The 25,760-nt window shown below is 44.0% G+C and overlaps 1 protein-coding gene across 1 annotated transcript in view; it reads left to right on the forward strand.

Moving 5' to 3' along the window:
• The first annotated feature begins 7,449 nt into the window (after nt 1-7,449).
• Nucleotides 7,450-25,760, forward strand: part of LOC126092714 (protein CBFA2T3) — a 65,102-nt gene continuing 46,791 nt past the window's right edge. Inside the window, exon 1 of the mRNA XM_049908438.1 lies at nt 7,450-7,490. Within this exon, the coding sequence (XP_049764395.1) occupies nt 7,450-7,490 (41 nt within the window). The remainder of the gene's footprint in view (nt 7,491-25,760) is intronic.

Genomic DNA, 25,760 nt, shown 5'->3' on the forward strand with positions numbered 1-25,760 from the left:
TCACTGCGAAAACATCAAAGCCGATTCTCTCCGTAAATTTATGAAAAACGTTAAGAACAGCCTGTTTCCCGGCACTTTTTAACAGTGTTCCACGCATGTCTTTCAAAAAATGGTACATATGGCTCTGAGCACTATGGGACTTAACTTCTAAGGTCATCAGTCCCCTAGAACTTAGAACTACTTAAACCTAACTAACCTAAGGACATCACACACATCCATGCCCGAGGCAGGATTCGAACCTGCGACCGTAGCTGTCGCGCTGTTCCAGACTGCAGCGACTACAACCGCTCGGCCACTCCGGCCGGCCATGTCTTTCACTACGAAACATAGAGCAGCCTCAGCCATTTTCATACTGCGCATTAACAGCGCGACAATTAGAGTACAACGCTGCAGGGGATGTGACAGTACACGATTTTTGAAATAAAAACTACGTACAAGGGCATACCCAGGATCTGAACTAGGAGCACTTCTTATTAAATAAAACAGTAAACCAGTGAAAAACTGCTTTTAATAAACATTTTAAATACAAGAATGCACTTGTACAATCCGAGAAAACATGCAGCATTTCCTATTAAATAAAATAGTAAACTAATGAAAAACTGCGAAAATCTTCTAGGGGTACGCCCTTGACTACGTAGCTAAAGGGCGATTAAGAAAAACGTTGATGGCTGTTAATACATTTGAATATCTTAAAATTTCATTTAAAGTAACTTAGTAATGAGATATCTAATACATAAGCAGGACCTACTTCCAAGAGCGTAATAACACCAGTGTACGTGTGCTACGGCTTCTGACCAATGATCGCGTTTGTGTTTGTTTACATCAGGTTTATTCTTATGATGAACGGATTATAGTGTCACCTCGTGGCGGCCATATTGTAGCTGAAGCTGATCCAAGTATGATGGTCTTTGGCCGACGCTCTTTGACAGCTGCGATACTAAGGCCTCCGTACACGATCAGACTTATTAGCCAGATTCGCTATTACCTATCCGCGGATTTGTCATACTAGACCGTTCCACAAGTTTGTCAATTTAATCTCGCTTTTGAAGTAGACGCTGTTCATGTGTGCCGTATTTTCATGATGACAGTGGCGACAAATGCAGGTAAGACATTTCTAACGTTGACTCTGGCACTATGTTTAGAGAATAAGAAAAAGAAAATAAACTCTGGTCCAGGGAATGGTTTAAAACGAGAAACATACATACGCATGGAAATGTATTGTAGGACATGCTACGCTGGGAACCCGACGACCACACCAACCATTATCCGAGTGGACGATGAAACTTTTAATAAGTTGTCTAAGAGTTACTACCCCCACAGTGAAACAGAAAACACAAGTATGCGAAAACTTATTCTTTTGTATTTGTTTCTCTAACGGCAGTGCATTAAAATGCCACGGCGCAGGAACTTATAGTCTACATCGTTCGTGGAAGAACCGGAGAACGATTTTTATTTTATTGCATTCACGCTTGCATGTTGTGTGTAGAACGTTGATTTTCTTCTTAACCTCATCCTGCGTGATATATGGCTGACAGATGGGCGACACCACAACCATTATGGTAACTGTCAGTGCTATTTTGTTTTTATTCATGATCGTGAATTCCATAGTGGTAGAAACTCACGATACAATGAAATAAATTGTAATAAAGCACTTTTTTATGAAACATATGCGGCGAAGCATCGACTCAAAGAACATTTGCTACTTTGTCAAAATTTTCCGTCAGTCAAAGTATCTCTCAAAGACGTCAAACAGCGTCGTACACGGTAAAACATTTGGCAAACATAGTAAAGTTTGACAAATTGCCTGATCGTGTACACGCCCGTCACACACGAAAATGAACTGCTGTGTTAGTCCACGAAATAAATAAACCCTGAATTGAAATGCATTAGACTTGGGTTCTGTAACATGGCCTACAGTTCCCTGGCAAAAATTTTTCAAAATATTACATTGTTTCATTGAATGGAAGTGTGTTTTGGACATTTTCTTGTCTATTTCGTAAATACTTCCTGAAGTCGTCAATTTCTCTTTCATTTATTAGTCCTTCAGCTCGACTGCAAATATTTACACAATGGTTTTGAAATCTCGAAATGTCCTTAGAAATGTTATCAAATGCAACATGCTGATTTCCGTAATTCTTATTGTACACTGTAGAGAGGGGGAGTTGGATTATATTATGAAATGACAAGGACTTAAGTACAACTGTAGAGTAGGTATCACCAGAAGGAACCCTCTGTGTCCTGACTATCGTTATGAACTTTCAATGAATCTCTACTTCTGCAGCACAAGGTTCAAAATGCTAATCACTGAAAAATTTTCTACACTCCTGTTTCTTCTTCATTTATTTCTGTTATTACTGGGGTGGGAAATTGTGGGAAAAGGAGGTGACGACCGATGGCTACCTAGTTCCAAAATGTACAGACGACAATGAGAAGATTTGTTGCAGAAGAGGATGCACAAGGCCGAAATACTTGGAGAAATGTCTTGAACAGCCGGCCGCGATGGCCAAGTGGTTCTAGGCGCTTCAGTCTGGATCCGCGCGACTGCCACGGTCGCGGATTCGAATCCCTCCTCGGGCGTGGATGTGTGTGAGATCCTTAGGTTAGTTAGGTTTAAGTAGTTCTAAGTTCTAGCGGCCTGATGACCTCAGATGTTAAGTACCATAGTGCGCAGAGCCATTTGAACCATTTGTCTTGAACGGGTCGTGATTGAGTGGATATGTAATACTCACTGTAATAAAGTCCGAGTGCACTGCTGTGTTGGAAACAAACCTCTGTATGCAGGACAGTCTGAATCAATGAATAAAAACTCCGGCATTAATTTCACTTTTCAGAGTGATTTTTGCTCCGTGAATAACTGTAAATTCTAACACAAAATTCTTACTCTATGCTGGTGCAGCGAACCACGCTTAATATCTAGACAAACAAGTGTTAGCCAGACAACCATATTGTCATACGTCGCATGCAATCCATTAGATTGGATGGGAATTCCGTGCGATCTGTGATCGATCGCTGCGATCAGAGGTATGCGTACAGATTGCGCGATCTGTCGACGAATCGCCTCGATCCGTCACTCGCGTGCGAGGCCCCATGAAACTGTCTCGCACCACGGCCAGCGGAGTGGGGTGGGGTGCGTTATCTGGGGGAAGAGTGGGGGGAAGCGCGTGAGGGGGACTGGCCGAGCGCTCAGAGCTGCAGTGGTTTGTGCGTTCTGTCTGCGTGACTGCTGAGACGTCACGCGTACGGAAGGCAGTTCTGTGAACAACAGCTGTGCTATGTGGACCCAGGATTGCAAGGAAGAGGAGTGGTAAGGCTATGGCATTAGCTGTTATTGTTGTTGTTGATTGTTGTTACGGTGGTCTCCAGTCCGAAGACTGATTTGATAGAGCTCTCCATGCTAGTCTATTCTGTGTAAACCTCTTCATCTCTGCATAACTGCCGCAACCTGAATCTATTTGAACCTGCTAACTGTATTGAAGTATTGGTCTTCCTCTACGGCACGTTAAGAGTTCGAGACTATTATACTGTGAAAACCGACATAACTGCATTCAGAGAATATTAAAACTAAGCTGAAGTGGGAAGTCAAGTATTTGCGTGGAAACCAACTATAATTCAATATGTGCGAGTATTTTAGTGTAGGTGTAAACGCCAGTGTCAGTTGAAAATAACAAATGACAAGCACAACCAGTTGATACATGTTCCAAGCATTGTATGCCATTTAAATTAAATTAAAAATTATCGAAACCTTACGGCGTTCAATGGCAAAAAAGATGAAAAATAAACTATTTTACTATATTACTTTATATCATGTTGGTAAATAGTAATTTAAAACATTCTGGTGGCCGCAAACTGGTTGTCCAATCTTACTTAAGTTACACCTTCACCTCATACAGGTTGGACAAGAACATGGTAGGGGTAGGAGGAAGGGTTTTAGTGACTAAGCTGCTGCTATATTATGCTGCGGTGGTTGTATTCCACTACGCTTGGAAGCAGGGAATACGAGCATTCGCTGTAAAAAAATGTCCAAATAGAGGAAATATGTATGTGTAAAATTAAATTTCGATTTCCTTTTTTACTGTTGTTTTCGTTGACATTGTTTACATATACCGTGAAACCATTAATACAAAACCATTGCTGTAGTTCACACTGACTGATGTACTGTACTCGTTAGAATAAATATTCATTCATGCCCTCTGTACATGAGCGAAAATGAAAACTTGTGGGATTTCATTATTAATAACATTGCAAATTGCAATAACACATGCGGACAATCTTATCATAGCGCTGTTTCTGCAGTGCAGCTTATTATCTTAATAAATTACGGTGTAATGCTTTTAGTGAATTAATAACTAAGCTTTACTCAATAAACGTTACGAAAATTGTTTGAAGAACGTCACGGTTTACCGCCTGAAGGAACTGATAAAATTTATTTATTGAACAATTAGTTTCGGTTCGCAAATCGTCATCAGGTTCATGAAATATTTACATCACACTAGGCAATATAAAATCAACGGCGTTAATAATAAAATCCATGAATTCGGTACTGTTGTCAAATAGTAATATAAATAAACTATTTTACTTGATTTTATTGTTGACGCCATTAACTTTATATCGCCCATTGTGACGATGGAAATGTTCTATGAACCTGATGAGGTCCATGGAGCGGAATTGGTTGTTCAATAAAAATATTATCGGCAGCTCTTCGCGGTAAATCGTAGATCTATTTACGAGCTGTGTGGCACTACCTTCTTCAAATTTACGCAACAGTTGACGGGAACTTGAAGTTTACCTTCCTTTATCAATTAACAGAACAGTCAAGATGGTAATAATCATTTATTTGAAAACGATGAGGTGTTTCGGCCTTTATAGTGGCCATTTTCAGATACTGCGATGTCATGCAACTGTTCGGTGCATCGACGGCTGCAGTCATATGATGCATTAGATTTGAAGAGGGCCAGCATGAAGGCCGAAACCGCTTATCGTCTTTATGATTGTTACGCTCTCGACTATTTATTAACTGATAATTTATAATACACTGAAGCACCAAAGAAACTGGTATATGAATGCGTATTCAAATCCAGAGATATGTAAACAGGTAGAATACTGTGCTGCGGTCGGCAACGCCTATGACAACAAGTGTCTGACCAGTTGTTGGATCGGTCACTGTTGCTGTAATAGCAGGTTATCAAGATTTACGTGAGCTTGAACGTGGTGTTGTAGTCGGCGCACGAGCGATGGGACACAGCATCTCTGAGGTAGCGATGTAGTGGGAATTTTCCCGTACGACCATTTCACGAGTGCACCGTGAATATCAGGAATTCGTTAAAACATCAAATCTCCGACATCGTTGCGGCCGGAAAAAGATCTGCAAGAACTGGACCAACGACGACGAAGAGAACGTGACTGAAGTGACGCCCTTCCGCAAATTGTTTCAGATTTCAATGCTGAGCCATCAACAAGTGTCAGCGTGCGAACCATTCAACGAAACATGATCGATACGGGCTTTCGGAGCCGAAGGCCCACTCGTGTGCCCTTGATGAATGCACAACACGAAGCTTTACGTCTCTCCTGAGCCCGTCAACACCGACATTGGACTGTTGATAAATGGAAACATTTTGCCTGGTCGGACAAGTCTCGTTTCAGATTGTATCGAGCTGATGGACGTGTACAGGTATGGAGAGAACCTCATGACTCCATGGACCCTGCACGTCAGGAGGGGACTGTTCAAGCTGGTAGTGGCTCTGTAATGGTGTGGGGCATGTGCAGTTGGAGTGATGTGGGACCCCTGATACGTCTAGATACAACTCCGACCGGTGGAACGTATGTAAGCATCCTCTCTGGTCACCTTCATTCATTCATTCCCGTTGTGCATTCCGACGGACTTGAGCAGTTCCAGCAGGACAAGGTGGCGCCCCATACGTCCTGAATTGCTAGAGTGGCTCAGGAACATTCTTCTGAGTTCAAACACTTCAGCTGGCAACCAAACTCCCCAGACATGAACATTATTGAGCATATCTGGGATGCCTGGTAACGTGATGTTCAGAAGAGATCTCTACCGCGTCTTAATCTTACGGATTTATGGACATCCCTGCACGCTTCATGGTGTCTGTTCCCTCCAGCACTACTTCAGACATTAGTCGAGTCCATGCCACGTCGTGTTGCGGCACTTCTGCGTGCGTGCGGGGACTCTACACGATATTGGGTTGGTGTACCAGTTTGTTTGGCTCTTCAGTGTAGATCGCTGTCAATTCTCAGAACCATGTTATCTAAAACTTTCTATCTTTGACGTACTGTGCGTTGGCTTTCGTCTTGGGATCTTCAGCCGACGTTTGCATAACAATTCGCCAGCGTGAGTGGCTGGCGTTGTCAAACGTTACACCCATCAGTACTGGTATACTGATTCTTTGAATATTCCAGTTGCTGGAGAAAATCACTTAATAAATGTTGGCCATTCCGAATCGAAAGCCAACAGGCAAGAGGTCAACAAGTGGTCACGAAAGCCTAAGTAGTATTGCCTAGCTTTGAATTTTGAGCTGAAATTATTACATTCAACTACTTTACTTTAGTAACTGCGCTGTTTAGAGTAACAGGTGTTAGCTGTGTCAAGTTTGTTAAAATGCTCACACTTGTGTGAGCTCGTTGCTGATAAGCTGTCGTTTTTGCCTGTATGCCAGTAACTCCACAATGAAGAAGAGACACCATCAGAAGGAAAGTGTACTAGATTTTTATATATTTTTTATAGAAAATGTTTATTTGAAAAAATTACAGATATTTGTTGACTATTTTTTCACATAATCGCCATCCCGTTCAGTTCATGTAGTGATCCGTGGCACAAGCTTATTTATGCCCTCCTCAAAGAACTCTCCTGCCAGCTCATTCCCCCACTTCGAAACCTTATTCTGTACCAGCTCGTCGGTTGAAAATTTAATTTCACTCTTGAGTGCCTTCAGGGAGGTGACAATTTGAAGGCGCCAAGTCAGGGGAATATGGGAGGGGACTCAAAACAACCCAACCAAATGAGTCCAAGAGATCCTTGGTGGCTAAGTGTACGTTTACACTGCCTGCGATGCGATGCGACGCGACGCGACGCGATGCGAGGCATAATGGCCAAAGCGATGCAATGCGATGGAGCGTTCACATTGCACACGATACAGCGCGCGCGCGCGCGATCTGGCCAGCAATTGAGCAGTCTCGGCACGATGTCGTGTTTCCTCGACCCAGTAAATTCTTTTTTATTAGAAAACAGTGCTCTGAGAATTCAACGCAGTCGTGAATGGGTGCATGAAATCAACAAGGAGAGGAGGGGCTTTAGGAGAATTTCATCATTTGTACAGTGACTTGAGAAAAGATGAGGATAAATTTTGGAGTTATTTCAGAATGAGTACAGAGACATTTGATTATATAGTGTCGTCTGTTTCAAATAGATTATAGAAGCAAAACACAAATTTCAGAATGGCTATTACCCCTGAAGAGAAAGTTATGATCACCATCAGGTAAGTACAATATTAAGTTTACAGCAATCATTTTATTATGAAAAATTTACAAATTGTGATAGATTCAAACTTTCTTTTAATAAATTTTGACATAGTTGACAATGAGAAGTAAAATACATCACAGTTCACTCACTTAAGTATCAAAGTTTTCAGAATCTTGGTGGCTTGAAATAACAATGTCAACAGGTTGAATTTCAGAAATGACTATTTCATTCTGCGGATTTCCATCAATTACGATTTCAACTGGATTTTCAGGTGCATAGGGTGACATCAACGAAAGTGCAGTGGAAGTGGTTGATTGTTCCAATTCTTCCAAAAGAACTTGCTGAATTTTTATCCTGGCTCTCAACTGAGCTGCTGGTGATAGTTTTCGCATTGCTGGTAGCAAACTCACTACAAAATGATAGCTGTCATCTTGCGTTTCTGATTTCGACATTTGTTGCTCAATTAGCTTCAACTTTTGCTTCTCTATATTTAGCAACTCAGAGTTTGTCGATTTCTTGGATCTCTTGTTTTGGTTTGTGTGTAGGGTGGGTGAGGGAGGAGGCATCGAAACGCTATCCTCTGAACTTACAGACAGTCTTGAAGATCTGGCTTGGTTGGTTTCATCAGGTGAAACACTCTGTTTCTCTGTAAGGGCTGGTGAAAACGGTACGTCGTCGTGTTGCGATGCTGTTCTTTTACTGTGATGAACATTAGTCTTCGTCTTCCGTGGCGTCATTATGTATGTCAGGAAGGTCATTAGCTCGTACAACGGCCAATTGGATTGGAAAGGCGGCATGCCACCTTCGTCTCCTGAACGTTCAGCACGAGTATTTTTGAGTTCAGAGCGGAAAGTGTCACGTAGGTCCTTCCATTTATTCTTCAGTACCTCGCCTGAAAATATAGACGTGAAATTCCAAAATGACAGAGCAAACTGTAGTGCTTCAAGAAGAGCGAGGAGTGTCAGAGAGGCCTTCAAAAACTATGTCAACAGTCATTAACGCAAATATATTTCATGTCGAAATTATCAAATACTGTAACTATTGTGAACGTCATTTCATTATCAAAATACTGTAATAGTATCTATACACAATTAAAATTAGAAAATAAACGAAGTTGTTTGTGTTACTTATTTCTTGGAGTCTTGTAGCTATTTATTTTACTTTTTTGTACTTACTGTCTGTTCCACAATCTTCAGCTATTTCATTCCATGCTTGACGAACAAAATCCCTATTGTGGTAATATTTATTTTTCTGGTCCCACAACACGGGGCGTTCCCGCACACTGTTATTAGTGTTTCGATGTCCATTGCAAGCAAGCAATTATTTCAGACGCAAGCGCAAACAAGCAATCGCTCCAAACACTCGCGCGAAACGCAAACTCGGTTGCGACTACAGCGGAGTCATCACATCGCACCGCATCACATCGCTCGGCCCAGCCTGCAGTCTAAACGGGCACCGCTCTGTTGCCACTGTTAAACCAAGCCTGCCCATTGTCACGCGATTTCAGCGCTTCATCGCTCCGCTCGGCTCGGCATCGCATCGCATCGCATCGCAGGCAGTGTGAATTTAGCCTAAGGCTGTGTGAGGGCGAGCGTTGTCTTGCATTAAGTACACTCCTCTCGTCAGCATTCTCCTCCTTTTGTTTTGAATACTTCTTTTGAGATTTTTTGTCTCACAATATCGCTACGCATCGATGACCTCTTCGTGGAGCAGAAATTCGACCGAAATTATGCCTTTTCGGTCCAAAACACTGAGGCTATTATTTTTTTGCCAGAAATTGATTTGAATTTTTTGGCAGATGGAGGATTGGTCTGATTTCCACCGTGCCGACTGTCTTTTCGTCTCAGGCATGCAATGAGGTACCTCGGTTTCATCTCCAGCCACAACAGAGATCAGAAAATACTCCCTTCCAATTCAAATTGCTCAAGATACTCGCGGAAGCTATAGATACGATTTTTCTTGTGCAGTTCTGTCAACTGTTTTGGGACCCACCTTGCACACAGTTTCCGGTATCCCAGCGTTTCTGTGAGTGTCTCACACACGAGAGTTCTGGAGGTTTCTGGAAACATCGCAGAAATATCATCCATTGTTAACTGGCGCTCTTGAAGGTGTAGTGGACACAGAACTAGAAGATCTTTCGCTGCTAGTGTTCATTTATTCTTGGACGAGTGTGATGTTTTAAATACAATGTGGTGGTCACAAGAAGAAAACAAGTTAATGTTTGGCAGTTTGGTGATGACAAAACCGAGTCCTTGTTTAATATCGTGGGATTAGTGCCTTCGAACAGTGACAGCTCTATTAATGTAAAAACCAGAGTATCCGTGTAGATGTAGAAGAAGTACACCAGACATGTCTTTCGTTGTAGCTAATGCACCAATACATACTTTTATTTACGAAATAGCATTACACATCAGAGAGTGCAGATACAAGGAAAGTGATTTCATTGTTTCCAGAATATCCCTAAAACTTCATGACGAAATTAAATGAATTTATTTTGTGGAGGAATCCTCGAAATGTTGCCCTGTTTGGATAAGAGAACTGTAACTCGACATTACAACTGTCACGGCTTTGCATGAGGATGCTATCCAGCAAATATCAAATATTCTTCCCACTTTTTTAAAAAATTTCAGGACTCTATGGCATGGCGATTACTGTCAATGCACGTTGGTTTTCTGAGCTGCCAGAAAAGTAGAATATAAGGAGTCCATGAAAGACTTGAATTGTAGTAGAACAGATATTGTGTCTGTTACATCATGAACTGCAAGCTCCGGTTTATGCTCCAAACAATGAATAATTACAATATTAGATCACATTTATCACGAATGTGTGTAGCTGCTGCTTTATACAGGGTGTTACAAGGTACGGCCAAACTTTCAGGAAACATTCCTCACACACAAAGAAAGAAAATATGTTATGTGGACATGTGTCCGGAAACGCTTACTTTCCATGTTAGAGCTCATTTTATTACTTCTCTTCAAATCACATTAATCATGGAATGGAAACACACAGCAACAGAACGTACCAGCGTGACTTCAAACACTTTGTTCAGGAAATGTTCAAAATGTCCTCCGTTAGCGAGGATGCATGAATCCACCCTAGGTCGCATGGAATCCCTGATGCGCTGATGCAGCTCTGGAGAATGGCGTATTGTATCACAGCCGTTCACAATACGAACACGAAGAGTCTCTACATTTGGTACCGGGGTTGCGTAGACAAGAGCTTTCAAATGCCCCCATAAATGAAAGTCAAGAGGGTTGAGGTCAGGAGAGCGTGGAGGCCATGGAATTGGTCCGCCTCTACCAATCCATCGGTCACCGAATCTGTTGTTGAGAAGCGCACGAACACTTCGACTGAAATGTGCAGGAGCTCCATCGTGCATGAACCACATGTTGTGTCATACTTGTAAAGGCACATGTTCTAGCAGCACAGGTAGACTGTTCCGTGTGAAATCATGATAACGTGCTCCATTGAGCGTAGGTGGAAGAACATGGGGCCCAATCAAGACATCACCAACAATGCCTGCCCAAACGTTCACAGAAAATCTGTGTTGATGACAATTGCGTGCGGATTCTCGTCAGCTTACACATGTTGATTGTGAAAATTTACAATTTGATCACGTTGGAATGAAGCCTCATCCGTAAAGAGAACATTTGCACTGAAACGAGGATTGACACATTGTTGGATGAACCATTCGCAGAAGTGTACCCGTGGAGGCCAATCAGCAGCTAATAGTGCCTGCACACTCTGTACATGGTACGGAAACAACTGGTTCTCCCGTAGCATTCTCCATACAGTGACGTGGTCAACGTTACCTTGTACAGCAGCAACTTCTCTGACGCTGACATTAGGGTTATCGTCAACTGCACGAAGAATTGCCTAGTCCATTGCAGGTGTCGTCGTTCTAGGTCTTCCCCAGTTGCGAGTCATGGACTGGAATGTTCCGTGCTCCCTAAGACGCCGATCAATTGCTTCGAACGTCTACCTGTCGGGACACCTTCGTTCTGGAAATCTGTCTCGATACAAACGCACCGCGCCACGGCTAGTGCACCGTGCTAATCCATACAACAAATGGGCATCTGCCAACTCCGCATTTGTAAACATTGCACTGACTGCAAAACCACGTTCGTGATGAACACTAACCTGTTGATGCTACATACTGATGTGCTTGATACTAGTACTGTAGAGCAATGAGCCGCATGTCAACACAAGCACCGAAGTCAACATTACCTTCCTTCAATTGGGCCAACTGGCGGTGAATCGAGGAAGTACAGTACATACTGACGAAACTAAAATGAGCTCTAACAAGGAAATTAAGCGTTTCCGGACACATCTCCGCATAACATCTTTTCTTTATTTGTGTGTGAGGAATGTTTCCTGAAAGTTTGGCCGTACCTTTTTGTAACACCCTGTAAATTCCTTGTAGATTTGCAGCCCCATCTGAAGTAAACCCTATCACCAGATCACAGAAATTGTCTTCATAAATTCCATTACTGACGGAACAAGATTCAATGTTGTCGGCAATTGATTCGCCTGTTAATGAATTTAACTCTACAATATCACAAAAATAGATGCATGGTGTGCCACAGTAGACGTAACGCACTTAGTCTCACTATTTTCACTAACACATGTCATTTCAAGTGCTGGAGTTTTTAACCCAGAAGCTCTAATATTACCACTACTTGAAGCTGAAGCAAGAGACTCGGATTGGAATACACCAGTGTCATTATTTCCTGTAACTTTTCGCTTTCTTTTCACATATTTATCCATGCTGACTAACAACAGAACACTCACTGTTGCAAGAAACTGAACACTCAAAGCTACTATCGCCATTACTGATGCAGAACTGCTGGAACTGTGACTGAACGCCAATCCAGCTAATGAACTTGAGAACTGTTTATTTTTCAGCTTACTAGCTTTTTAGCTTATTAGCGATCGAAGCCACTTTTGCTTACTCCAATTCGCACTCGTACCATGTACAGATTGCATTGAAAGTATTGGCTCTGAGCACGATGCGACTTAACTTCTGAGGTCATCAGTCGCCTAGAACTTAGAACTAATTAAACCTAACTAACCTAAGGACATCACACACACCCATGCCCGAGGCAGGATTCGAACCTGCGACCGTAGCGGTCGCGCGGTTCCAGACTGTAGCGCCTAGAACCGCACGGCCACTCCGGCCGGCATTGAAAGTATTTCCTGTCTTCTAATAGTACTTATAGCTGAAAGAAAAATACTTCCCAGTCATGGAAGGAGTTCTTCTTTGACAAGCCGGGAACATTATTTAATGGACAATGGGTGCCCCTCCCCCCTTAATTCGATGACTGAATATAGGGCCTGTGTGTGTGTGTGGGGGGGGGGGGGGGTGAGCTAAAAACCCTTGAGATTTTATAGGGTTCCAGGAGAAAAGTAAACTGCTAACGGAAATCTATGTCCGAAGCCGTCATCTGCCGAGGTAGTAGCACCGCGTTTACAGAAGACACAACTGCCGCCTGGTTTTCCATTCGCCCATTTCCGCTAACCACGAGGAGGAATGCTAACACCAGTCAAAACGTCGGGTCTCCACCAATGGAAAGAAATGATAAGAACTCCAATAAAGATTTCTAACACCCTCCCCTTCATCCTCAGCAGCCTGTCATAATTAGATAACATCCATGTCTACAGGTATTTAAGAAACAAAGTTTTCTCATTCAGCAGTAAACAAAAATACCCTGAAGAAGGTTGCATGCAATAGGAAGTGAAACGTCGGTAGTTTCATATACACACATCAAAAAAGTTTTGCATCACCTCGATTCAGAGAGTTCCGGAACCTGTACGTAAAATTGGAATAGAGATCTACATAAACATCATATCCGCCCTTTTTATTGCTCATGAAAATCACATATTGCATGTTGTACCACCATATAGCGAGACCTTCAGAGGTGGTGGTCCAAACTGCTGTACACACTGGTACCTCTAATACCCAGTAGCACGTCCTCTTGCATTGATGCATGCGTGTATTCGTCGTGACATACTATCCACAAGGCCTTCAACCAGGCACTTTTGGTCCAGATTGTCCCACTTCTCAACGGCGATTCGACGTAGATCCCTCAGAGTGGTTGGTGGGTCACGTCGCCCATAAACAGCCCTTTTCAGTCTATCCCAGGCATGCTCGATAGGGTTTATGTCTGGAGAACATGCTGGACACTCTAGTCGAGCGATATCGTTATCCTGAAGGAAGTCATTCACAAGATTTGCACGATGGGAGCGCGAATTGTCGTCCATGAAGACGAACGCCTCGCCAATATGCTGCCGATATGGTTGCACTATCGCTCGCAGGATGACATTCACGTATCGTACAGCCGTTACGGCGCCTTCCATGGCCACCAGTGGCGTAAGTGGGCCCCACATAATGCGACCCCAAACCAGCAGGGAACCTCTACCTTGCTGCACTCGCTGGACGGTATGTCTAAGGCGTTCAGCCTGACCGGGTTGCCTCCAAACACGTCTCCGACTATTGTCTGGTTGAAGGCATATGTGACACTCATCGGTGAAGAGAACGTGATGCCAATCCTGAGAGGTCCATTCGGCATGTTGTTGGGCTCGTCTGTACCGCGCTGCATGGTGTCGTGATTGCAAAGATGGACCTCGCCATGGACGTCGGGAGTGAAGCTGTGCATCATGCAGCCTATTGCGCACAGTTTGAGTCTTAACACGAAGTCCTGTGGCTGCACGAAAAGCATTATTCAACATGGTGGCGTTGTTGTCAGGGTTCCTCCGAGTCATAATCCGTAGGTAGCGGTCATCCACTGCAGTAGTAGCCCTTGGGCGGCCTGAGCGAGGCGTGTCATCGACAGTTCCTGTCTTTCTTTATCTCCTCGATGTCCGAACAACATCGCTTTGGTTCACTCTGAGACGCCAGGACACTTCCCTTGTTGAGAGCCCTTCCTGGCACAAAGTAGCAATGTGGACGCAATCGAACCACGGTACTGACCGTCTAGGCATGATTGAACTACAGACAACATGAGTCGTGTACCTCCTTTCTGGTGGTGTGACTGGAACTCATCGGCTGTCGGAACCCTCCGTCTAATAGATGCTGCTCATGCATGGTTGTTTACATCTTTGGGTGGGTTTAGTGACATATCTGAACAGTCAAAGGGCTGTGTCTGTGATACAATATCCACAGTCAACGTCTATCTTCAGGAGTTCTGGGAACCGGGGTGCAGAAAAACTTTTTTTGATGTTTGTATATTGACAGTGCAGTCGCAAACCCAGAAAAATTTTATTGAGTATTATTTCACTTTAGTTCAAAAGTTGGTACTCGTACGTAGCAGCACTTGCTCCTCGTGGGGCACCATCTGAGACTCACCGCGCACCATCTGCTTCTCAGACCCGAAAAACAGGTGTTCGAGGGAGATCTTAGGACCGCTCAGGTGGGCACGTGTCAAGATTTACATCAAGATTTGCGCATCGCGACTTCCTGAGAACCAGGAAGTCCAGTCAAACAGTGGTAGCACTTCTGCAAGAATTACGCACCAAAAAGTAGAGGCACTCAATTTGTTGTTGTCTACAGGATTCTAGTAGCGGCCAGACGAGAGAACCATGAATTTCATAAATGTGACACGCCTACTTCTCCAACCAGAACTATGGAACATAAAAAGCCCTATACAGATAGATTGCAATCTTAAATGGGACGATCTCACTGATATCATTGTATTAGAAGACTACCAAAGTTTTTGTAAGCTTCATCACGTGTTTCCATGTTCGTGGACAGCAACTTACCAACATTGAGTTTCGTTAATTACCGTTTTTATACAGGCCTGGATTACTTCTCATACTACTACATTATACACTGAAGAGCCAAAGAAACTGGTACATCTGCCTAATATCGTTTGGGGCTCCTGCTAGCATGCAGAAGTGCCGCAACACGACGGCCATAGACTCAACTAATGTCTGAAGTAGGGCTGTCCATAAATCCGTAAGAGTACGAGCGGGTGGAGATCTCTTCTGAACAGCACGTTGCAAGGCATCACAGATATCCTCAATAATGTTCAGCTTGTGAGTTTGGTGGCCAGCGGAAGTATGTAAACTCCTCGAAGAGTGTTCCTGGGGGCCACTCTTTAGCTATATTGGACGTGTGGGGTATCGCATTTTTCTGCTGGAATTGCCCAAGTCCGTTGGAGTACACAATGGACGTGAATGGACGCAGGTGATCAGACAGGATGCTTACGTACGTGTCACCTGTCAAGAGTCGTATCTAGACGTATCAGGGGTTCCACATTGCTCCGACTGCACACGCCCCACACCATTATAAAGCCTCCAGCAGCTTCAACAGTCCCTTGTTGACATGCAGGATCCATGGATTCATGAGGAAGTCTCCATATCCGTACACGTCCATCTGCTCGATACAGTTTGAAACAGGACTCGTCCGACCAGGCAGCATGTTTCCATTTATCAACAGTTCAATATCGGTGTTGACGGGCCCGGGCGAGGCGTAAAGCTCTGTGTCATGAAGTCATCAAGGGTACACGAGTGGGCCTTCAGCTCCAAAAGCCCATATCGATGATGCTTCGTTAAATGATTCGAACGCTGACACCTGTTGATGGCCCAGTATTGAAATCTGCAGCAATTTGCGGAAGGGTTGAACGAGTCTCTTCATTCGTCGTTGGTTCCGTTCTTGCAGGATCTTTTTCCTGCCGCTGCGATGTCGGAGATTTGATGTCTTAGCGGATTCATGATACTCACAGTACACTCGTGAAATGGTCGAACGGGAAAATCCCCACTTCATCGCTACCTCGGAGATGCTGTGTCCCATCGCTCGTGCGCCGACTATAAGACCACGTTCAGATTCACTAAATCTTGATAACCTGCCATTGTAGCAGCAGTAATCGATCTAACAACAGCGCCAGACACTTATTGTCTTGTATAGGCACTGCCGACCGCAGCGTCGTATTCTGCCTTTTCACATATCTCTGTGTTTGAATACGCTTGCCTATACCAGATTCTTTGGCGCTTCAGTGTAAACTAGGGTCGTAGATGTATCGTATTTTTGAAATGAAATTTCTCTCGGTGTACTGGCGAATCACAATAAAACATTAACATAAATTTTTGATTGTCGTTCCAAATTCACCGTTAAGAATTCCTTGAATTCTTCTACCACAGCGCTGTCAACTTCTGTTACGAGGAGGCATATCGATGATAAATTTTCGCACATTTAAAAAATGCAAAGCCCGAAAGGCAACAGAGCAGCAGCCATCACGAATAAGTTTTCTAGAAAGTATTCAGAGTACAAAGAAGACGCCACAGGAAGGGCTTTGGTTTGGGCGTCGGCCGGAAGTGTTACGTAGACCCACGAGGTATCAAGCGAGCTCACGTGTTGCGGCCGAATGGAGGAGTGCGTTGGCGGTGGCCATATATGGTCCTACTTGGGCCACGCAGTGTGGTGTCGTGTAGTACCTACGTAGAAGGGGCAGCGTGGCCAATTGCAGAGTATAAAAGTGGATCCGACATACCCTGTGAGAGAGTTCAGTACAGACAGCGGTCCAAGAGGAATTGTGGGGCTTGGACTTGTAGTATCTGTCCCGTCTCTGCTCACGTATCTCCCTCCATGGGATTTTGCAATTGGTAGTAGTGTACTTTCATTCAGTCTTTATCCAATACTGGCTCACATGTGCAATGAAAGATTGTAGTTATTCAAGTCTTGTCTTCGTTCGATGATTTCCCGACCGAGTTCCATAACTTTTTCAAACTTCCATTTAGCCACCTCCACGTTAGCTAACCGGACGGACCGTCTCCAGTCTCCAATGTCATTGAGCGTCTAGATTGCTTGCTGGACGCTACAAAATGCACTTTATACGTACATCAAACTCCTATACGAATCAAGAAACCAAAAACAGAAGCGTGGTTGCCTGTCTTACTGTAACTGGTGTGACTTTCACAGTAGTATTGATCTAACCAAATCTGCGATCAGTTGCTTTTACGATGTATTCAAATCCGTGTTTCGATATTCCCATGAAATTATGCGGAACATACGTTCATCATTCGGTATCAGTTCACGAGTTAAAAGTTTCGAAGGCAGCTCGCTTACGTAAAAAGAGAGAGAGAGAGAGAGAGAGAGAGAGAGAGAGAGAAACACGCATCCTGAGAGGTCATTTTTTTCCTAGTTAACGTTTCCCCTTGTTGAATGTAAGAGCAGAACAACCACACTCACTTCCGCTAGCTCACTTTCGTTCATTTCGCAGCTATACTATGGACCGTGTGAATGGTTTCAGTCCAGCAATGTTGCCGCACGTGTGACTGCAGTTCGTGAGGTTGACAGTATTACCGGGCAATACTACCGGGCCATACTGTCCGCGATATACAATTTCTATCGCTCATGTAAATGTACGTTAAAACAGCTGTTGAACAACAGCGGTCACCCCTTCCCAAGGAACCGCATACAACCTTTCTCGGAAAATGCCTGTCTGACAAGTATTCTACAGTGCTTCTGAATTTTACCCAGCCGTAGTCCACAATTTTAGCCCCAGCGATGTTTAATGTTGACTGTTAAGGTTATCTGAAATCTGTTGCTTGTCTTGCTTGCTTATGAGAAATAATTTGCTATCATTCTAATTCCCTTAAACATGTTAGTCACGGGTGCTCCATCTGCCTTACGTTCACTGATTAACTGGGGGGAAAGTACATATCAGTTTATCACCGTGGGACAAACTTTAACATTACTATAAGGAATCGGTTCTCCAAGTGTGTAAGATAAATTTCGTGTTTAGTGGGACACAAGAATCCGTACCCTTGTCACCTCCTATAATCATGCGACTTTCCCTGTTTATAACAAATCAGTTAAAACCTTTGTCTCATACCGTAGCTTAATTACGAATTTTACATGGTGCATTGTCCAGCATTGAAATGTTAGAAAAAGAAGAAGCTTACCTAACGATTCAGTCACTAGAAACAGTCTGACCATATTTAGTTCGCAGAATCTCGCTATAATTATGAACCAGACTCACCAGAAGATAATCCGTAGATTAACTTTACAAGCTCGTAAAGTCATATTAATGTATTGTTTTCACTGTTGCTTTTTACGTTATTATTTTTTATTCCTGTTCACCATCTATTACTGTCTTGCACTTTTGCACACTAATGACTTTATTGTATATACGGATCTTCCTCTCCGCCCAAACTCGCATACCCTCTACTATCACGCCCTGTGTTACGGTAGTCCTACCTGACATTGAACATCCCCAAACGATTCAATCCTCTCCGGACGAACGGCAACGAAGGGAGCCGAAGAGTTGCGAGTCGCTCAGTCGGACGGCGATTGCGGATCTGGAATGTAGCAGCAACAGCGTAGCGTACGGAATGCTGGCGGGGAAATGTGTTCATGAACTTCGTCACTGTATTCTAAACAATACGAACCTAAACTGGAAAACACTTGATAGTAATGTTTATAGCTCTCATTATACTGTTTCAGGCTGTTTTATCACAACATTATTCTGACTGTGTTGTGATCTGAGGAAACCTCAATTGCTTCGTCCAGATCGTGGGACAAACACATTTCTATTTTATGGCCCTCCGTTAATTTAAGCCCTAAGAACGGAATGTGGTGGATTTTTTCTTTTTCTTTGAAAATAGGCCCCATTGCGGAACGATTTTTCTCTTCTGACATATTTCCGTTGTCAGATATAGCACTAACAGTTGTCTCCTACATCTGCCATCCCGTATGTATCATTTTGAGGTTATGTGCCCGACCCCGTTAGCTGAGTGGTCAGCGCGGCGGAATGCCGCGCCAAGGGGCCCGGGTTCGATTCCCGGCTGGGGCAGTAGATTTTCTCCGCTCATCATCATTTCATCCCCATCTCCGACGCGCAAGTCGCCCAATGTGGCGTCGAATGCAATAAGTACTTGCCCTCGGCGGCCGAACTTCCCCGAGTGGGGGACTCGCGGCCAACAGTGCCGTACGCTCGTTTCCATTTTGAGGTTATGGTGACATGAGAAAAGAGTACTGATTCGGTGCAATATGAACAATGTAAACAGCGAAAATGGGATCCTATTATTCCATGCAGGAAATGACAGACATGGTATTCTGCCATGGTAATATGAAAACATCAAGCTACTACAATATATTACAAAGAAATTAAGTGGTAAATCGAAATAAACGGAGACCTTACAATACACAACAAAGAAAAAAAGATATGATATAATATGTTGTTGATGTGATGTCTAATATGTTGCATAGAAGAATAGTAATTAAGGGAGGGATAAAATGTTGTGGAAACTAACTGGGACAATGGTACGTGGAGCACAAAAAAATCGAGTTCACAGCGATAGCGTAACGACTGTCAACACTCAGAAGAATCAAAATACGAAGAAGCTGGGAGCTTATTGCCCCATAATCTGCTAGAGGCAACGGTCAGAAACCCCTGATTCACCACTTAGACAATACTGCAGAGAGGATACAAGGTTCTTCTGTAATTGGGTACATGTAGTAACTACACCTAGGGATAATGCAAGAATGCCTTCCACACTGGAAACTTTGCACACAGGAACACTCTGAAGTTTATAAGTTAAAGATTAGGCCAGCCAAGAAACCTTATAGGCTGGAAAAACGAGAGCACATTCGGTCACCAGTACAGGGGCTTCACATTGCACAAAGGAACACTCTGAAGTTCATAAATTAAACATTAGGCCAGCCAAGAACGCTTATGAGAGCACATTCGCTCACCAGTACAGGGGCATCACATCATCCACTGCTGTAAAACCCTTGCTTTCCTCCCACTCAGTCTCAGAGTCTGGCCATTCCATCATTCCTATCAACGGAAGGCCAGCTCTACTAGTTGCAAGACGACCAGATGAATACGACGAAATCTTATTAGCTGTCGCCAGCTTGGTGTCTACTGGTCGGTTGTTTGATTTGGGGGAGGGCACCAAACAGCGAGGTCGTCGGTCCCATCGGATTAGGAAAGGATACGGAAGGAAGTCGGCCGTGCCCTTTCAAAGGAACCACCCCGGCATTTGCCTAAAGCGATTTAGGGAAATTACGAGAAACCTACGTCAGGATACCGGGACGCGGGTTTGAACCGTTGCCCTCCAGAACGCGAGTCCAGTGTGCTAAGCTAAGCACTGCACCACCTCGCTCGATGGAGTGTATTGGTGTATTGCTACGAGTTTGCATCCATCTGGCTATGGAGGGAACTTCAACTCTGCGAGCAGTCGGGTTGTTCTCCTTGTCAGTGTTGCTTCTTCCGCCTACGCCATCACGACAACTGACAACAGCAACAGGGCAAGCAGATATCCGGCGCCATGCTACACTCCGCACTCAGCGAGAGCACTGAGGCACCGACAGATGTCTATAGCCACGCCCCACTCTTAGAGGCGCATCGGCCGCCGTACTCCGACGCCGCCGCAGCACTGACCTGACACAACTCCGGCGGCCCCGCCAGCGGAGTCCTCGCCGTGCGCTGACGCGCTAACCTGCGCCTCCGTTTAACGCGGGCTCAGCACGGCAACTGCTGGCCCTCACTGGAAAGACGACAAGAGTAGCTGTAAAGCTCTCGGAAGTAAATGACTGTTAACTGAATGACGTCGCATTAGCACCTCAGCATACCACAAGACCACACCGCTTCACCTGCGCTCAACTGTCCTACACCCACGTAGGAGACCGCATCTGGCGGATTCCTCCAAACAGATAAAGGATAAATACTGAATTTCTTACTATGTAGTTTAGACAATAGCGAGTACAGAATGTAGTGAGATACTCCGTATTTCACCTGTAATCTGTTATATGTCCCACCATTAATTTCTCATACAATCATTCATTTTCTTTGTTGTATGTTAAAAGATCTTCGCCAGTTTCGAATTCAATTTCTTTGGAGATAGTAGGTTCTTTGTCTCATACCTCATAGTACACTACTGGCCATTAAAATTGCTACACCACGAGGATGACGTGCTACAGACGCGAAATTTAACCGACAGAAAGAAGATGCTGTTGTTGTTGTTGTGGTCTTCAGTCCCGAGACTGGTTTGATGCAGCTCTCCATGCTACTCTATCCTGTGCAAGCTTCTTCATCTCCCAGTATCTACTGCAACCTACATCCTTCTGAATCTGCTTAGTGTATTCATCTCTTGGTCTCCCTCTACGATTTTTACCCTCCACACTGCCCTCCAATGCTAAATTTGTGATCCCTTGATGCCTCAAAACATGTCCTACCAACCGATCCCTTCTTCTAGTCAAGTTGTGCCACAAACTTCTCTTCTCCCCAATCCTATTCAATACCTCCTCATTAGTTACGTGATCTACCCACCTTATCTTCAGCATTCTTCTGTAGCACCACATTTCGAAAGCTTCTATTCTCTTCTTGTCCAAACTAGTTATCGTCCATGTTTCACTTCCATACATGGCTACTCCATACAAATACTTTCAGAAACGACTTCCTGACACTTAAATCTATACTCGATGTTAACAAATTCCTCTTCTTGAGAAACGCTTTCCTATAACTGCCATCTGGTTTCTGTACAAACTGTAAATAGCCTTTCGCTCCCTGTATTTTACCCCTGCCACCTTCAGAATTTGAAAGAGAGTATTCCAGTTAACATTGTCAAAAGCTTTCTCTAAGTCTACAAATGTTAGAAACGTAGGTTTGCCTTTTCTTAATTTTTCTTCTAAGATAAGTCGTAAGGTTAGTATTGCCTCTCGTGTTCCAACATTTCTACGGAATCCAAACTGATCTTCCCCGAGGTCGGCTTCTACCAGTTTTTCCATTCGTCTGTAAAGAATTCGCGTTAGTATTTTGCAGCTGTGACTTATGAAACTGATAGTTCGGTAATTTTCACATCTGTCAACACCTGCTTTCTTTGGGATTGGAATTATTATATTCTTCTTGAAGTCTGAGGGTATTTCGCCTGTCTCATACATCGTGCTCACCAGATAGTAGAGTTTTGTCATGACTGGCTCTCCCGAGGCCATCAGTAGTTCAAATGGAATGTTGTCTACTCCCGGGGCCTTGTTTCGACTCAGGTCTTTCAGTGCTCTGTCAAACTCTTCACGCAGTATCTTATCTCCCATTTCGTCTTCATCTACATCCTCTTCCATTTCCATTTCCATAATATTGTCCTCAAGTACATCGTCCTTGTATAAACCCTCTATATACTCCTTCCACCTTTCTGCCTTCCCTTCTTTGCTTAGAACTGGGTTGCCATCTGAGCTCTTGATATTCATACAAGTGGTTCTCTTCTCTCCAAAGGTCTCTTTAATTTTCCTGTAGGCAGTATCTATCTTACCCTTAGTGAGACAAGCCTCTACATCCTTACATTTGTCCTCTAGCCATCCCTGCTTAGCCATTTTGCACTTCCTGTCGATATCATTTTTGAGACGTTTGTATTCCTTTTTGCCTGCTTCATTTACTGCATTTTTATATTTTCTCCTTTCATCAATTAAATTCAATATTTCTTCTGTTACCCAAGGATTTCTATTAGCCCTCGTCTTTTTACGTACTTGATCCTCTGCTGCCTTCACTACTTCATCCCTCAGAGCTACCCATTCTTCTTCTACTGTATTTCTTTCCCCCATTCCTGTCAATTGTTCCCTTATGCTCTCCCTGAAACTCCCTACAACCTCTGGTTCTTTCAGTTGATCCAGGTCCCATCTCCTTAAATTCCCACCTTTTTGCAGTTTCTTCAGTTTCAATCTGCAGTTCATAACCAATAGATTGTGGTCAGAATCCACATCTGCCCCAGGAAATGTCTTACAATTTAAAACCTGGTTCCTAAATCTCTGTCTTACCATTATGTAATCTATCTGATACCTTTTAGTATCTCCAGGATTCTTCCAGGTATACAACCTTTTATGATTCTTGAACCAAGTGTTGGCTATGATTAAGTTATGCTCTGTGCAAAATTCAACAAGGCGGCTTCCTCTTTCATTCCTTCCCCCCAATCCATATTCACCTACTATGTTTCCTTCTCTCCCTTTTCCTACTGACGAATTCCAGTCACCCATGACTATTAAATTTTCGTCTCCCTTCACTACCTGAATAATTTCTTTTATCTCGTCATACATTTCATCTATTTCTTCATCATCTGCAGAGGTAGTTGGCATATAAACTTGTACTACTGTAGTAGGCATGGGCTTTGTGTCTATCTTGGCCACAATAATGTGCTGTGATATGCAAATGATTAGCTTTTCAGAGCATTCAAACAAGGTTGGCGCCGGTGGCGACACCTACAACGTGCTGACATGAGGAAAGTTTCCAACCGATTTCTCATACCCAAACAGCAGCTGACTGGCGTTGCCTGGTTCTTGTGATGCCTCGTGTAAGGAGGAGAAATGCGTACCATCACGTTTCCGACTGTGACAAAGGTCGGATTGTAGCCTTATCGCGATTGCGGTTTATCGTATCGCGACATTGCTGCTCGCGTTGGTCGAAATCCAATGACTGTTAGCGGAATATGGGATAGGTGGGTTCAGGAGGGTAATACGGAACGCCGTGCTGGATCCCAACGGACTCGTATCACTTGCGGTCGAGATGACAGGCATTTTATGCGCTTGGCTGTAACGGATCGTGCAGCCACGTCTCGATCCCTGAGTCAACAGATGGGGACTTTTGCAAGACAACAACCATCTGCACAGACAGTTCGACGACGTTTGCAGCAGCATGGACTATCAGCTCGGAGACCATGGCTGCGGTTACCCTTGACGCTGCATCACAGACAGGAGAGCCTGCGATGGTGTACTCAACGACGAACCAGGTTGCACGAATGGCAAAACGTCATTTTTTCGGACGAATCCAGGTTCTGTTTACAGCATCATGATGGTCGCGTCCGTGTTTGGCGACATCGCGGTGAACGCACACTGGAAGTGTGTATTCGTCATCGCCATACTGGCGTATCACCCGGTTTGATGGTATGGGGTGCCATTGGTTACACGTCTCGGTCACCTCTTGTTCGCATTGACGGCACTTTGAACAGTGGACGTTACATTTCAGATGTGTTACGACCCGTTGCTCTGCCCTTCATTCGATCCCTGCGAAACCCTACAGTTCAGCAGGATAATACACGACTGCATGTTGCAGGTCCTGTATGGGCCCTTCTGTATACCGAAAATGTTCGACTGCTGCCCTGGCCAGCACATTCTCCAGATCTCTCACCAATTGAAAACGTCTGGTCAATGGTGGCCGAGCAACTGGCTCGTCACAATACACCAGTCACTACTCTTGATGAACTGTGAAGCTGCATGGGCAGCTGTACCTGTACACGCCATCCAAGCTCTGTTTGATTCAATGCGCAGGCGTATCAAGGCCATTATTACGGCCAGAGGTGGTTGTTATGGATACTGATTTCTCAGGACGTATGCACCCAAATTGCGTGAAAATGTAATCACATGTCAGTTCTAGAATAATATATTTGTCCAATGAATATCCGTTTATCATCTGCATTTCTTCTTGGTGCAGCAGTTTTAATGGCCAGTTGTGTACATCTTCGAAAGGGCATCACTAGCAAATGCACATATAAAAAGAAACCTAGGTCGCAAACAGTTCGCGCAGTGGAGCACGGTGGTTCAGATCCCTCCCTGTTGTTTCTCTAAAATGCTGCAGGTAAACGTCAGAACGGTTAACTTGTAGAGGCCTCTGCTTGTTTCCTTCCCATTTGTCCCCAGTCCGAGCTTGTTTTCCGTCCCTAGCGGTCTCGTCATCGACAGGACTCTCAAACCGTAATCTGCCTTCCTCTCTCCGTAGCCGAGTAAAACAAAAAGTCGTGAAGTGTATGCAAAAAAAGTTAGTTGTATTGCGCAATAATAAAATACAAATTTAGGAGAGTTTTTTTGTAAGCGAGTATCATCCGCTGAAAAAACCTTCGCCTTCCAAAGGGGAATTTTACAGGCAGCCGAGTGAACGCATATCGTTAGCGGAAAACCTGGGATTATGCGGGCTACATGACATCGAATTCGTTCACATGCGAATCCGCCAAGCAGAAGCACCTGCCACTGATGCCGCCTGCTATTTTCCCGTGCTTCTCTTTTGCGATTGCGCCGCCTGTTCATTTCATTCACTTGTCACACTCTCAATGGAAGCGTTGTATCTTTGTTCGCATCAAGAGTATATCTACATGATTACTAAGCGATTTACATGTAAGTGCCTGGAAGAGGGTTCATCGAACCACCTTCAGACAATTTCTCTACCGTTCCATTCTCGAATGGCAGGCAGGATAAACAAAAGCTTAAATCTTTCCGTGCGAGCTCTGTTTTCTTGTTTTAGTTGTTATGATCATTTGGTGTTGAAAAATATTTTCGCACTTGGAGGAGAAGGCATATGCAGTGCGA

Source organism: Schistocerca cancellata, chromosome 7 (genome assembly GCF_023864275.1).
Source record: "Schistocerca cancellata isolate TAMUIC-IGC-003103 chromosome 7, iqSchCanc2.1, whole genome shotgun sequence".
NCBI classification, from domain to species: domain Eukaryota; kingdom Metazoa; phylum Arthropoda; class Insecta; order Orthoptera; family Acrididae; genus Schistocerca; species Schistocerca cancellata.